General features: G+C 38.5%; 1 protein-coding gene across 6 annotated transcripts in view; it reads right to left on the reverse strand.

Annotated features, from left to right (window-relative positions):
- LOC107730758 (potassium voltage-gated channel subfamily C member 1-like) overlaps window positions 1-16,828 on the reverse strand; it is a 66,413-nt gene that overhangs the window by 9,922 nt on the left and 39,663 nt on the right. The window contains exons 4-5 of one of the 6 annotated variants that reach the window (XM_016541687.1): window positions 14,905-14,925; window positions 4,620-6,528 (exon numbers count right to left, since the gene is read on the reverse strand). The exons of 1 other annotated variant lie outside the window; for it this stretch is intronic. In XM_016541687.1, coding sequence (XP_016397173.1) covers window positions 6,365-6,528; window positions 14,905-14,925 — 185 coding nt within the window. In that variant the 3' untranslated portion in view covers window positions 4,620-6,364. Of the gene's footprint in view, window positions 1-2,794; window positions 4,055-4,619; window positions 6,529-14,507; window positions 14,926-16,828 lie in introns of those variants that run through there. 4 more of the 6 variants (XM_016541689.1, XM_016541684.1, XM_016541688.1 and 1 more) reach the window with 4 other exon arrangements.

Here is a 16,828-nt window from a genome sequence, read left to right on the forward strand (position 1 = left end):
AACTGAGTTCCTGCAGGCTGTTTTGTCGACATCTGCTGCATCTGTTCAGCTCTGAGTCTGTGGAAGCTCTGATGAATATTCACTACAGATATATACAGATAAATATCATCTTAAAAACAATATATAAATATGTAAATGAAACACAGAGTCTTTCGGAATGGCTAGCGTACAGCCATAACTTATATTTGGCATGGCTACATTTTGAAGAGAAAGGGATGTGAGAGAAACCAGAAACAATATATGCTCTTTCTTCCTCTCTAATTGTCTCAGAAAGAGAAGTCGCAGAGTAGAGAGCCCAGGTGAAAGAGATGGTCACCTCATTCTGGCCATTCACAAATTATTCACAAGTTACGTCCTCATTGTATTCCATGCATGCATTATAATTCAACTTCAAACAATATGATAGAAAAACACAAGAACAAGGGATGCAAAAAAGCTTCTTCCTCAAAAATATAGAAGGAGAGGGAACAGACGAGAGGGGGGAGGGGATGCAAACAGGAAGTTGAGAAAGCATGAAGACTGATTCTGGCTTTGTTCTGCTCCTCTCTGATATGTTTTGTATTTGGGTTTCAAGTAAAGGTATGTTGAGCTGTCAGCCATCTGGAGGGGTTGCGGTCTCATTCACGCTAAGACAAGCATTCGCAGAGAGAGCATCTTCAATTGGGAACATCCAGGGAACAGTTTCAGGCACACTGGATTTCTAATTAGGGATGAGATGAACATGTCCCCCAATTCCTAATGATGACAATGAGAAAAAGGTGGCCCTACATCATTATTGCTCCAAAACACCATCCAATCGGACTTTATGAACGATCAGAGAGGTACACGTCATCTTAACCAGTCAGCAAATGCATTGCAATTTGGAACTGAGTACCACGTATAAAACAAGTTCTTGTAACATAGATGTCCTACAGACCCTCTGAGATGAGTATATGCAGTAGAAGCACGCAGAAAAGACGTTGCAAAAACGTATCTGACGTATTAATTGAAGGGAGAGGAAATTCAGTGCACCACTGAGGAAAGTGACATGGCTACTACAGCTGCACACATCTGTCGCACCTTCAAGCTACTCGGACCAGCTGCTAATGTTTGAATTAAAACTACACGGTCAGCAGATAATGCTGGCTCTTGTGGTGATGGAGCTGCATCTGTGTCATTTTCCTCCCTGGACACACAGCACCGGTAAACAGACACCAGCCTGCTGGCCTGAGCACATGGTGTGTGTGTGTGTGTGTGTGTGTGTGTGTGTGTGTGAGCTGCTAAGGTCTTGATTAGGTGTTGCATAGGTAGTTACTAAACTAAGCTTACATCTGATTCTTAACGATGAGTGCTGACAGAATACAGTCATGGTGTTTTAAGACAGGAAATGACACTTTAAATACCTTAAAACACCTAACCAGACTAACCAACTTTTGAAAAGTAACCTCGTATCCTGTTGAAGAAGACACCAAATGTTTTAAACAAACAGTTACTCACATGTGTAATCTATGATTTTAAAGCGACATTGGTGGAATCATGGTCTCCTCTCACACAGGATAATGCTAATACTGATGCTAATATCAGAAATCTGCTGCTAAGTTCATAAGGAAGTCCGTTTTGGTATGGCATGGCTGGTTTTAGTGGGTGCTCAGCATATGCAAATCTTGAAACTTTCAAAATAAAAAAATATTAAATGACTGAAACAAAATCTTGTCAAAACCTTGCAATGCTCTGTACCACCAGAAAATCAACTACAGAATAAAATTAACGCTAATGTCAACATTTGAAACAAACTCAACACAACTTAAGAACTACAAAACCATGTTCAGCTTTCTGAATCAGCACGGTCTCCTGAGCACCTTTGAGCTCATACGGTGGCGCTACTCTCACATCATGGCTTCCTGCTTGAAAAATAGTGCTTTGCGATGTAAGTGCTCTTGGTCTCAAGACACAGCAGTTCACACAACGCTAATATTCATTAGATTGCTATGAAGTGGACGCAGGCTAACTTTCGATGGATAAAGCTTTGATTTACCCACAGAATGTGGATGAAATAAAAAGTCAAACATCGCAAGTCAACCCAAAACTTTCCATCAGGACTCAACTTAAAAAGAAAACTTCACCCACAGCCTTAAAATCCCCTTCAACCTAACTCTTCAGACCCATAACCGTCAAAAGAAAAGAGCCCTATAGGTGTCGGAGATCTCCAGAGGAGCTGTCGTGCCACTGCTGGAGGCTGCCATGACTGAGGGGGATTGTGAAGGGCAGAGCAGAGAGCCAGGAAAGTTCAAGTAAAGGGTGAAACGGCGGACAAAGAGAAGGGAAGAAATGTCACTTGAAGCCATTGAGGGAGCAGTAGTAGTTGAAGGAGTTCGTCTCATCATTCAGCTAGACTCAGTGGGGTTTGTTAATCTTTTATCCAACAAAACTGTGTGAATCTTGCAATCCTATATATTTGTACATGCCATTTAAGCACAGTGCCAAACATTAGAAGAGCGGGAAAACAAAGTGTCACACAAAGAAAATCAAAATACTAAGCACACAGTCAGGCACATCACATGAAAACACGCAGTGTGACGCACAGAACACCATACGCACATTCTTACACTGAGAAGCGTTCAGCTCCCTTCCTCCTCTCTTTGCTTTTTTCTTTCTTCCCCAAACTGTCCTCCATTTCACGACGCCTTTCTTCATTTGTTGACAATCCTCCCAAACCTCTGTTCCCCAAACACACAATCTGTCCATCTGACCCTCAAGCTTTCATCTCCTGAATTTGGTTGTGTCCTGATTCCACATACAGGTTTTTATTTTTTTGTAATCCAAAGTTCTTTTTTCTTCTTCTTTTTTTTTTAAACAAATCACTCATTATTTTTCCTCAGTTTCTCATAATGTCATCCGGGCTTTTTGGTTGTTATTTGGAAGCAGTAAGAGTTGGGAATAAATGAAAGTGACAAATGAAATGATGAAATGAAGGATGTGAAGGACATTGTGGAAAAGGAAGACTTGGAACGAGTGTTGGGATCAAACATGATTAGATGCATGCGTACACGGGGTGTTCCCATCTGCCTCTCTCTTTGTTTCGAATGACATCATTTTGGAAGCACTGGTATAGACGAACAAAAAGAGATTTACCTGAGTAGTGACAGGGGAGCGTAAGTCAGAAACAGAGAGGATTCTGGATAATGTCGCTAAATCATTTGAACTCGACCTGCTCTCCCCGTTTCAAATGCCACATTTGAATCTAACAATAGTTTCTGTGCTGTTAACTCCACATGCAGTCTGTGTACAGGAGAATTAATTACATTGTCCTCCGTGATCGCATGCAGCCTCTGCTTACCAGGGCATTCGCTAACTAAGCTAACTAGTGGCAGGCCTGTCACTTTCGCATCATAACTTCAGAAATGAGATAAAGGGATAAAAGTGGAGTCATCCCATCCACTCTGACTACGCCTTTACAGATAGACTACACACAGCAAAACCACAAAATGCACTAGGATGCTAAGTGCTAGCTATCTTGAATGTGTGGAAACATGCATTGCTGCAGTGAGCAGACTTCTTAGCATTAGCTTCTTTCTCTCTGCTCTGATCAGTGTTTAGCGACACACAAGAGAGAACAGGAAATCAATCCTTCGGAGTGTGTTCAAATAAATGCCTAAAGAATCTTTTCTTTAATCTTAAATATAACATGTAAACATTAAGGGCTAAAATCTGTATTCTTAGCCTCTAAAGTGACCAAAGAGTGCTAATGATCTACAACAGCGAATGCTACGTTAGTTCATCCCCCGTAAGACCAGCAGAGGGGGCTAGAGCTGAGTTTAACACAACAGCAAGGGGGGAGAGAACAACTATTCTGCTCATTAATAATGCAAAACTAAGATGAGTAAACAAGACTGATGAGATGAGAATACACACTAAAATGGACTTGTACGAGAGCTGATACAGGTTTGGGGGCTCAGGTGTGCGTTTGGGAATGTATTTGTGAAGGAAGAAGTGGATTTTCTGTTCTAGTCTTAGTTCACAGTTACTGCTTCGTTTTGCATATATCTGATAAGCACTGGGCTTTCAGAATAGTTCTCTGTGAAAAGATGAAAAAGAATAAATCATATCATGACAATCTGCAATGCTTTTGATGTCTAACAAAGAAAAGAAAACTTAAACAATTACATAGTTAAAGCACATTCAAAACCCCACATTCAATACAACAGTTGTAATGGTCTCTGCCACCCAATAGCAACTTAGCATGCAAAACTAAGCCCCGCCCCCCACAGCAATCAAGTCAAAAATGACAGATTGGTAACAAAACATCAATGGAAAAAAGTTTGTACATTTGTTTCATGCAAATCATTAATATGCATGTGCATATGAATATACACATCCATATGTACACACTCGTATCAACAAACAAGTACATAAACCTCTGTTAAAATACATTTTCTTATCAAAACACAGACTTATAATTTCCTTATTGCTCGCAATAGAAATCCATGCATGTGGAAATTACAAAGTCAACCTTCAAAACTGTACAAATCATTAATACCTGAACTATACACCCTCATAAAGAGCATTAAAAAACACAGAAAGGAAATGAAAAGAGAGATGAACTGTCAATCCAGCATCCATTCAATGTTCCCTCCTTTATATTGGAACGAAGGTCAGCATCCAAGAGACAGAGCAGGTAAAAAAAAAGGAACAGAGAAAGAAAAGAAGAGGACCAAAGAGAAAACAAACTGAACTGATTTTCTACTGCATTCAAATGATAGGAATAACAGTAATCAGAAAATGATTATGATGAGGGAAGGCAATGCCAGTGATGATGATGAAAAGGTCCAGCTAATTCTTGCCCTTTGTAGGGAAACATAGAGGCCACTGTCTGGTTCACCACAGCCCCAGGATATGTGGATATGCAGTGAGGAGTGCAGTTCAGCTTGATATGTCTTCATATTAATGAGGAAATACCATAATAAGGAAAGGATATATTTTAAAGACAGTTCCTTCATGCACTAGTATACAAACTGAAAAGGGTCCCGAAGAAGTGCAGAAGGTTATAGGCCCTTAATAGGAATGGCTCCTCCTTATTTATTTATTTTTTCCCGCCATTTGTCCAGACCACTGCTCTTTTAATTTCGTGGTACTTGGTGTTGAATATGCAGAGAGTCAAAATACAAAAACCAAAACGTTAATTGTAGATCTCCATGCAACAGCACGATATCCTGTCCTCCCAAAATGTCAACTCAAAGCCGCCAGCGCAACTCCAAACCCCGATCCGAATCGCAATGTCCAAATGCTTAGTACAAAAATAGCTTATTTTTTAAATAATGATCAGTTCTCGGTCTCTCTGTTAGTTTACAACAGTTGTTAAAGTTAATAGTTGCACATAGTAAAGTTTGCAGGATTTATCTCCAGCTTCTCAGGGTCAGAGATCATCATAATAGTTGATATTGCACTAAAATGGTTTAAACATTTGTCTTTGTCCTAAATAGAGCATAATTATAATAACGGTGTGACTTAATAGTTTAAAATATCGAGTGACAACTAATGTTGCTGTAGGAAATACTTAGTGTGTGATTAAAGATGGTCCTTGTGTTTATCATAATCATAATACTCATCATGTTCTATGGCCTGAATCACCAAAAACTCCTTCATCACAGTCAAATCAGGGCTTAATTAGAAGTTCAAATCAGTCCAGCATATGGTGCGTTTATTTTCATATCCTCATAGCAGTTAAGGGTGATTGGGAGTTTAGTTATATTCTACTTGCCTAACTGACGTCTTTTCTAGCATGCACTTGAACTACTTGCATGTTGTCTGTGACCTATGACCTTTATCATTCCAAGCTTTGATATGAAGTGGATTTTCAAGGCCTATTATGGTGTATCAAAGCTGATCTCAGTGACTAGTACTCAATGAATAAGCCTGCTGGATCACAGTCTCGTGTTTTTTTTTTATACAACCAGCAATCAGGCAGGAACATGAGGAAAAGCCAACTACTGTCATTCAACTACAGGGGTAGATTTCCTACAGGGTGCTCGTCGCTGTCTATGGACCAGTGAGGAGTTTTATCCTAATAATATTCAGTGCTTCTTTTTTTTCATCTTTGATAAGGCATAATCCGCTTACGTTACAGCATATAATTGTTTTTAGTTGCCTGTCTGAAATATTGCCTGAAGTATATGCGATGAAGTCATTTTAGTACTTAAAGCTCTAAATCCCTAAACAAATTCATCCCACTCCCTTTGAGGCATGACATATTAAAAAGAGTGCTGTGTACCCCCACCCTGTCCAGTCAATGGAGGAGCAGAGGTGTGAATACTTAGCATCGTTATTGTGATTATTAATACTATTGCGGTATGATGGTGCGTATTTTGTCGTCGTTCCCTAAGATGTGCTACAGAATGGAGGGTATGGGGGATCGGCAGCGGCGCAGGGGGCCGGGGGTTTCGTAGGGCTCATAGGGTGGGTTGTTGATGGGGGTGATGGGGGTCAAGCGCAGGGGGGCCCCTGTCATCCCCGAGATGTTATTGAGGCTGCGGGACTTCTCGTAACCAGCAGCTACAAACCCAAGAATCCGGTGGATGGTTAATGGATAGATGACATACATTAGAGAAAGATGAATAAATGGAATTATTATGGAAGCATTTTATGAGCAAAAACCATTGAATTCATGACAAAATGGTATTTTTTTCAAGTTCAAAAATCAGGGGAAAGGAAGGGAAGGGGGAAAAAACAAAATGAAAAGCAAAGAATGACAATGAAATGGATGTAAATGACACAGAAGCAGACAGACAGAAAGACAGACAGGGACAGACAGAGACAGAGACAAGGACAAAACAGGAAAATGAGAGTTATGAAATGTCATCAAGTTTTCTTGTCAAATTCTTTTTTGTTGTTGTTGTTATGGCACAGCAGTATTAAAAAAAACTCCCTTTAGTCGCAGCCACATACAGTTTTCAGGGAGAGATAAGAGCAGATGTGTAAAAGAGCAGGTGGATGAAGCACCTGATGGCTGACTCAGACCAATAGTGAGGTAAAGAGTTTAGCATCCAGGTGTTTGACCCAGTCTCAGACGGAACACTCTGCGTTCTGATACTAGCACTGGAGTCCAACAGAGGAGTAGCAGAGGAGCTCCGTCTAGTCAAAGCAGCCTCGCTCAGCACTGTGGGCCAGGTGAAGCTTGTGCGTTTCAGACTAAATGTCTTTCCATTATTAGCAGCAAATCCGTCTTCCTTTTACACACAAGTGTGTTTCAGTAGATTATTAGGGACTTAAAACAGCTTCATGTGACCCGAAAGTGCCTGAAAGCTTTCCTTCCACAACCATTTCTGGCTTTGTTAAACTTCTGATTTCGTAAGTGTGGCCAAACTTTCGTAAAGAGTTCGGGCTGTCTTCTGCTCTCACCCACTAAGTCCAGTGTTGTTTAATTTGATTACAAATTCCCTTTTCAGGTCTCAGTGATCTTTGTAGGTTCTATTAATAAATTGGGTCAGATTTCAAATGACTTCAGGGGGAATTTACTAAAAATGCTTTGCGTTTATTTGTGTGTTTTCATTCTTAATTCACTAAAAAGATAATGGCGAATATGCCCACAAAAATATGTGTTGGATGTAATTTCACATCACGATCTGGCAGGGTGATCTGAGTATTAGCTTGTGGATGATTCAGTATGCAGACTACCATCTGTCATTCTTTACCAGGATGGTAACACATTCAACCACAGCGATCCGGCTACTTAAACCAGCTCTTTTAAATCCTGAAAGTTTAGTAAATGTCATTCCAAACCTGCGTGAATTTTATTTTTCTGTGGAACACAAAAGAAGATATTTTGAAAAATGTCTCTGTGTTTATTGTCTATACAATGAATGTCACTAGAGACCAGTGTTTTTAGACTCCAATGACTTCCACTGTATGGGCAAAAACAGTTTAAATCATATTCAAAATATGTTCTTTTACATTCCACAGAAGAAATAAAGTCATTCAGGTCTGGAACGGCATGAGGAGAATAAATCACGACAGAATTTTCCAAAGTTTGGGGTGAAATAAAAACTTTGTTTCGACAAAATTTTTCATATAGCTGAATACTGGTTATAATAAAAGCTAAACACAGCTTACCTCTGTATAGTCTGTTTGATTGTGTAAAAAGGGGAACTGGACTCAGATATTGCTGTTTTTTTTTTTGTTTTTTTTTTGAAAAAGCCAACACGAATGGATATGGAAGGAAGAGCTGGCACATTACATAGTTGACAACCCCCTCCTAACACAGGAGAACTTCCCACACAGACACAAACACAGTGAGTTATAAGTCTTAACAGAACAAAACAAGAGACAAAAGCTCACAAGGAAGGAAAAACACGGGGTGTTAAGAAGGTCCTACTGTCGTATAGTCGGCAATCCTATCTCCAGTCCCTTGCGTGATGTAGTTCCGAAGTGTGTGTGTGTGTGTGTGTGCGACTGACTCAGAGGGCTGCTGGGACACTCTGGGTGCTGCACAGCCACTTGTCATTCAAAATCTACACCAGATCATCGCCTATAGAAGCTGTAAAGGAAGGCAGTGGTAGATAGATCTGGGTCATCATGTTCCTCACACCAGACCACTTGTGCAAGTCAGAAAGTGACTGTTTTTCATCATGGATTTGAGGAAATATACATATTTAACCAAATTATTTGTTGTTTGTAACAAATAAAAACACATAAGAGTCATAAGAATCATTTACAGAGAGAAAATAATGTGTGCGTGAACGTCATGTTCTGTATTTGCACCCGTGATGCAAACACTGTACAGATAAGATCACACTTCCTGTTGCTGGACTGTCTTTAATTCCCTATAAGCATTTGTCTTCTCTTAATGGGATTAATTAGGATCAATATGGCTAGGCAGTATAAGTACACCTTTGGCACTTGCTATCTTTCTTCTTTTTTTCTCTGAACAATTACAATGTAAATGTGATGATTAAAAAAGCATTAGTAGCCCATTCTTAACATAAATAGCTGCTTTATGACAATGCCTACATGAAAATAATTGTGTTTGGATATAACTATACTTTTGGATTCCAGTTCAAAGATACCTAGAACAACAGATCTAGATACCTAGAATGGCAGTAAAACAAGACCAAAAAAAAAAAATAATAGAGCAAAGCAGGAAAAAAAGCGAAAAAGCAAAAAACAGACAAACTAAAACAGATAAAAGGGAGAGGGCAGGGGAGGAAAAAGAACTGTTATCAAAACAAAATATTTAAGATATATTTAAGAATTGAGCTTTCATGGTCATGGAAGAACAAAAGTCTAATAATACCTACATTTGGCAATTTTCTGTATTTACTAACAGTACAATGATTCCAGCATACTCATTGACCTGTCGATTAATCTCATGATCGTCATCACACACAATAACACAACTCACACTCACCAGCCTCACGCATGCAACACTGAAGGGCTTTGGTGAGAGGTTATGTATGAAGAATTACAACAGTGTTGTGGACTGGTGTAATTCAGGCCTTCAGCTTGACAGACTCTGTGCTTCTGCAATTCTTTAGCATCTGCGATAGAGATGTGGCTAAATTCACTTTGACTGTCACTGTAAGTGTAGTTAGTTAGGCGTTGTTAAAATGGTCAAAGAGTGAGAATCAAGTTCTCTGAAAGCATGAAATGCAGAGTCTTAACATTGTAGCTTCACAGCCTAGCACAGCTTATGGTGTCTAACAATCATGCTAACAAGCCCATAGAGATTATATCCGCATGGGCAAGCCCTTGACCTGACATGGATGAAAGTCCCTCTCTGCTGTGTTTACGTACCTCATGTCAAACTTTAGTGACACTACGAGGACTGTATGAGTGGCCTGGGGGTGGGATGGAAGGTGAGTGTTAGTGGCACAAATATTAACCTCAGAATGGTTTAGAAATTGTGCAGCAATAAAATAAAGTTGAATATACTGTGTTGAACAATTTACTCAAACTTTAGTCTGTTTGCAGTAACCAGCATGATAACGAATTACATCACAAAGAACAAGTGTGGAAAATCTGAGCTTTTCAAAGAGGACGTCAATGTTTTTTACTAGTGGGAAATTAATATTTAACATATTTATGTGAATTATTGCATTATAGCATTATAGTCTATAACGCAGCTAAGTTTCATTAGTGTGTCTGAGTTCATACACAGTATATTTGATCAGTGTGAATCTGTCCGGGTTAATATTTGCAATATCCACAAGTGGATATTTGTTCATCCTTTAAACAAAAACACTAGTAGTCACATACATACAAGTTACATCACATCTGTATGTATGATTTAGACACAGAATAACACGCAAACACAGCACAACACGACACAACAGTACACAGAACAACACGAAATGACAGTACACAAACTTTACACAACAAAGACACAAACTCTAAGAAAGATGATCACAAAAAGAATAATTAAGGGAGAGCAGGATCATGTGATGTAAGTAATGACTGCAGTGAGAGGACAGGGGATAGTTTACATTCAGAAATTTGCACCTGCATATACAGAACAAGGATGGACAGAAATATAAAATTATGACATTTAACATGGTCAAAGATAAACAATTAATTCCAATGTGCACATAGAAAAGTTCCCAGTAAGGTTGTTGTATGTCACTGTTGATTGCAAACCAGTAGGTGTTACATTAATAATAAATAATAAAATATTTAAGAAAGAAAGAAAATAAAGTAGTTTATGCAGCTAGAAACAACAGAAAGAAATATAAGTCTGCAGATGTTGACATTAGGGGACACAGTGAAACAACAAACGTTGAAATAATATTCACAGAACATTCAGATCATGTATGATAGTGTCATACATGCAGTACACCGTCACACCTACTCATACACAACACATCCAATTTGAACAGCTTGATTTGAGACAATAAAAAAAATGGTTTCTCAAACATATACTTCAACCATTCACTAACCTTGGATAATAACCTTGCACTGAGTATAAACTGGTCTTGATTCACCAGAAAATGGAACATGAATTACCAAATATCTTTTAAACTATTTTTCTTTTCCATTTTTCTTAATTCTTTACATGAATCAGTCAGGTTCATGTTTCAATCATACTGAAGTTAAATGCAGTGGATCTGCAGATCTCTGCATGTATGTGCGTTACTATTACTTGAAAAATTAATTATTTTTAATACAATTAATAATAAATATTGCTGAGACAACTATTGAATCCAGCAGTCTGGTCCACCAAAAACTAAATAATGCAGAACTTCACTATATAAGAAGAAGTATTACAAAATATTTTATTTAGAGTCTACATTAGAGATTTGTAAAAAACAAAAAAACAAAAAAAAAAAGCTCATGACAGGCCCCTCCCCCTCGCTCTCCGGGCAGTGACCTGAACAGAATGAAAGCATTGTCCCCTTTGTAAGCATTATCGTCCAGGCCAGCAACATCTCAGCCATATCTCGCCACTCAATTTTTACTGCACTGCAGTCAAATTCTCACACCTATGCAACCTGGAACTCTGACAGTTGGCTGCAACGTTTGTGGGAATGAAAGAGCAGTTGCAATCAGCAGTTGTGCCAATTTGGTTGTTGGGAATCATTTTGGACTGCCATTCTGTGGACATATTAACTAATTTATAATATAATACAACTAATTTTAGCAGTATAGAATGCAGCAAATATATAATAACTATAAATATAATAACTAATTACTGAGTATATATATATATATATATATATATATATATACATACACAATATATATGTGTATGTATTCCTATAGAGAGAGAGAGAGAGAGAATGCAGTTAAGGTTTTGTGGCAACTTTAAATTAATTAATTTAATTTAATAATCTGAAAAGGACATAAGGCACTGTTTATACACATAGTGATACATGATATGGTAAAATTGATAATGAATTGCTCTAGCTCATCGAGAGCCCAAGAGAGAGAACTCTCGGGTTCTCTGGTTACAGCAAAGATTCAGAAGTGAGGTTAAATAGGAGTACAGGGGAAAATCAATCAGTCTGCAGAGGGAGAGAAATGAGAGGGAAAGAAAGAGAGAGAGAGCGAGGGAGAAAGAGGGGTGTGACTGCAGCTCTGCAGTGCAGTACTATTTCTACGCTTTAAAACAATGGCTAGAGAGGAAGATGACCACAATGCCCTCAGTCAGTGTGCTGTGGCCAGCATCCAGACTGCAGCTCTTACACATTTAGCCTCACCACCAGAGTCGGTCAATGGCAGAGCCCAAGGGTATTTGCCAAAATCTCAGTGTACTCAAAATATAAAATACAAAAACACCAGCACATCAAAAGAGCACTTTAGACTGAATAAATGATTGATAAAAGGGGGCAAAATAAGAAACAAAAAAGAACAGGGGCACAACAGCAATAAAATAATCATAATGGTCACCTAAGTGCATCTTGGGAATAAGTGGGCATCTGAACAGTAAGGTTGCAATGTTAACCAATTTTCCAGGTCATTTTTTTTTTTTAGCTTGAACCATCTTTAACCCCTTCGTTTTTTCTTTAATCATGTTTTGCTTAGTCCCAGAATGCTCTCTTCCACTGTTTCCTTGGCAACAGTAGGCAGGAAGGAGTGAGAGGGCAGAAGGTAGAAACAGAAAGAGGCGGAAGTTCGAGTGGGGAGAAGAAAGAAGAATACATGCTGTGGTGATTGAGGAAGAGAGCAAGGGAGTGGAAGATAAAGGGATAGTTCACCCATAAATTAAAGTTCTGTCATCATTTACTCACACTCCTATGATATTTTTCTTCCAATCACCATAATATTTTAGCAGAATGTCCAAGCTGCTCTTTTCCATATAATGAAAGTGAATGTGTATAGCTGTCAAGGCAAGATTCTTCCTGACATAAAGCTATACTACATGACTTCAGAAGACTTGAAATATAGAGCATTAAGGTTGTAATACACTACACGACTTTTGTACATATGTTACAGTTTGGACAAGTCGACGCTAGTTGCCAAAAATTAGAATCAGTATGCAGATTTTTGTGACAGATTTCACAGAAAATAATTTGGTGTATGATGGGCACAATTTTTTTTAGCTTCACACTATTCTGTCCAGATGGAGGATATTAAACGTGTTTGATATTTAGAGCCAATTTTAGAACACATATTGTTTATATTTGTCATGCGTCTCCTAGCAACCGACAGATGCAGACCAATACAGACAGACAAACGATTACAGTACGTCACTTCTCAGACAAACAACGATTGAACATGTTCAATCAGCAAAAACAAATGCCGATCAATAGCAACAGACGCCGACAGGGTTAACAAACTGATCTGACAAAACCAAACGAACATGTAGTATAGTGTATTCCAGCCTTTAGTAATATGGATCACTTTTATATTTTTATCTGTGTCTTTTTGTCCTTATTTTAATCTTGACAAACCATTCACAAACTGTATGGAAGACAGCGGCTTAGACATTCTGATAAACATCTTCTTTTGTGTTCTACTGTAGCCGGGTTTGGATTGAAAGTGAGTGAGTAAATGAATTGTCATTTTGGGGTGAACTATTTTAAAACATCAATACCAACAGACCACACTGAAAAGCCATAGCACAAAACTGAATATAAACTGAAACAAAACCCTCAGATATGCATTCATACAGCACATAAAAATATACACACATACAGGTCAATATTATGGAATCCATAAAGAAAAAATGAGAAAACGTCCAAAAGAAAAACTTTTGACCTTTCCTGACCCGTGCTCTTTTGCATTCGTCAACATAATTGAAAGTGTACTTGAAGAGGCACTGTGACCACAGTAAAACACACTCTGTGGGCACAAAGGAAGCCATAGAGTGAGAAAGAAAAAAGGTAAAAGAGAGAAAGGAGAAAGCAAAAAAAAAAAAAAAGTTCCACATTAAGAACAAAATGCCGTTTACCACTGATTTGGGTCTTAACCTACTGCATGAAAACTTTGCAGTGTTGATTTGTAACAATTGCATCACAGTCCTTAAAGTGTCCAGTTACCATGGCAACAGCCCAGGTATGTCATTACAGCCCTACAAGAACTTACCTGTGTCTGTGGGTATCAGTATATGTGTTTTCTGAGCTTTTTAGTGTCTGTGTTGTGTTTCACCTCACCTTAAATTCACCCTTTACATGTCCATGTGTCTCTTTCAAGTCTATCAGACACGTTTGTCTCTGCTCACCTGATGTTTAGTGTATATGTGAGGCAGAATTGTGTCCCTGATCAGTTAGACTACAGGACTGTAGCACACATCCTAACAGCGTCAGAGAGCAGTGTTTCAGCACAGCCCTATCGAACATTTGTTATCTACTCATGGCTAGAATATTAGAGTTCACTGTTTCTGGTCCATATAATGAAGGGTTTTCATCTGCTGGCTGTGATGAAACACTGGTCAGTGGACCCCAGAGTGGAGGGCAGTTCCAGGAGAGAGAAGAAACCAGCTTTATTCAAAAAATAAACAGAAAATGCAAATAAAACACAACCCTTCTCAGTGACCGTTCACCAAAACCCCTAAAGCATAAAAGACATTCCTCTTTCTAGTAGTACATATAGTGTGGGATGGCAATTATACAGCCCTACAAAGGCAAAACAAAAATAACTACACCAACGATGGAACTGGGGAAGTCAGCTTAACTGATTTGATACTCTGTTTTTTCTGAATTTAAACATAGTTGAGCCAAACCTGTTTGTTACAAGAGAACTCAAAGTCTAAGAGACTTTAGTCATAATGCAATGCATGTGTAGTTGCTGTGCTTTGCCTTTGAACGGCAGTATAGTGAGCACTGAAACTCTTTACAAAGACCTGAGGGGCACTCTACTGAGGTGAAAGGTCACCGCTAGGGAGGAGAAGGAGGAGGAAGAAGTCACAGCAACACCGAATGGATTACAGTGCACACACACGACAACACACGAACAAGGGAAGACAGTGTAACAGTGTAGCAACAAGAGCTGACATACAAACGCATGACACGACACAACCTGAGGAAGGAGATAACACAACAACAGCTCGTCAGACAAGCGTACCTCAAAAACACATCAGAAAATACAACATCCCCAAACACACAAACACAAATTAAGCAGGAATCACACAAATAACCTGTCACACATGAATTAAGATTCAACACATTTTCATTTCATCATATGTGTGGGTGTGTGAACGTGAGTGTGCGTTGAACTATACTGGCCTGAGGGTTAAAAGTGCAGCGTTAACTTGTGTACAATCCTTAATGTGTGGTGCTCAGTTCAGTCAAGAGAAAAGAGTGTGAAAGATGCATAAATAGGAGGGGGGAAAGGAAAAGAAATTGAGGAAACAATCAGAGGCAAATACAATTAGAATGACAAAAGTTTACTTTTGAGGGTAAAATGAGAGAAAGAGAGTGAGAGAGAAAGACAGAGATGAGGGAGCTAGTGCTATAATGACATCACTCATATACTGTAACGCTTATGCTGCGTCCGAAATCGCATACTTCCCTACTAGTAGGCGAAAAACAGTACGTGAGGTGAGTAGTATGTCCGAATTCATAGTATTCAAAAAACAGTAGGTGAAAAGTACCCGGATGACCTACTTCTTCTCCCGGATTCTGAAGTGAGCATTCGATGGACACTTTACTATCCCGTGAGGCCACGGGAGAGGATTTATTGATTTATTTTATTTTATTGATTGATTTATTTTTATTAATTAAAAAAAGTACACAAACAGTAATACAACCATCAACAAATAAAAATGATAGACTATGACAACAAAATAAAATAAATAAAAAATAAAAGAATTTATGAATGGCAGTGAAGTAGTAGGTCATGTGACAGTAACAACATGGCGGATGTAGTACGTTCGAATTTCATTCCATATTCAAACTATATAGACGGTCATGAAGTAGCCTAAATTCAAATTTAAATGTAGTACTTACTCAGATAGTACGATTTCGGACGCACCGTTAGTCTTTGAGATATGTATGGGATAATGCATGGCTAGCAAGAACCAACCGACGCAGTTTTTTCTACTGCGAACTGATTGGATGTAGAAAAGTAGGCGTTTCCTGACAGTTGGATGGGCATGTTTAAAGGGTCATGATGAAACCCCAGACTACTTTTTCTGAGATTTTAGTTTGTGTTGCACATCATAGAAGACAATGTTAGCATCCGATAATTTTAACTGTTGGAGAAAACTGGTTAATTTTAAGCTTTTTTGTGCTATTTTCATCTTCCGGGTTTAAAATCTACATTGTGTTGACGTCACAATTTGTGACGTGGCAATGGACTATAGTACATCGATGACACGTCGGTGTCTATTAAATTATTCATGAGACTGCGTGTTCTTATCCTATGAGAAGATATATATTCATAATATATGTTTTCGATGCTGAGTGCAAATGGCTGTGCATTTATTTGTGTTTTTAACTCGATGGGAGCGAAATGAAACTGTCTGAACCAGAAGCTGTCTGTGCTGTCTGTCTCCCCTCCTCCGCTCCAGTGTTGCCAGATTGGAAATGCCCAAGTATCCTACCAGAAGTTCAAAATTATCGTATTTGGAAGGAAATTATCCTACACGAGTCAAACGTACAGAATAGCTATTTATCTAGATTCTAGACCAGTGTTTCCCAACCTTTCTTTAGTCGCGGCACCCTTTGGAAATTTTAACAAATTTGTGGCACCCTACAAAATTAATTTTGTCACAATATTTGAATTTCTAACTTCGATATGATACTTTGAAAAGTATAGATATTCGGTACAGCAGGGAAGAACTGCAGAATATACTGTCATACAAATATTTTTAATATTATAAAAAAAATGTGTCTATCAATGGTGGCAATCAGCAGGCTAATTTCTAATGAAGAGACCAATTTATATGACAGATTTTAATGTAGGCTTTTATTCATATGTA

Source organism: Sinocyclocheilus rhinocerous, unplaced genomic scaffold, assembly GCF_001515625.1.
Source record: "Sinocyclocheilus rhinocerous isolate Xijiao unplaced genomic scaffold, SAMN03320098_v1.1 scaffold549, whole genome shotgun sequence".
NCBI lineage: Eukaryota > Metazoa > Chordata > Actinopteri > Cypriniformes > Cyprinidae > Sinocyclocheilus > Sinocyclocheilus rhinocerous.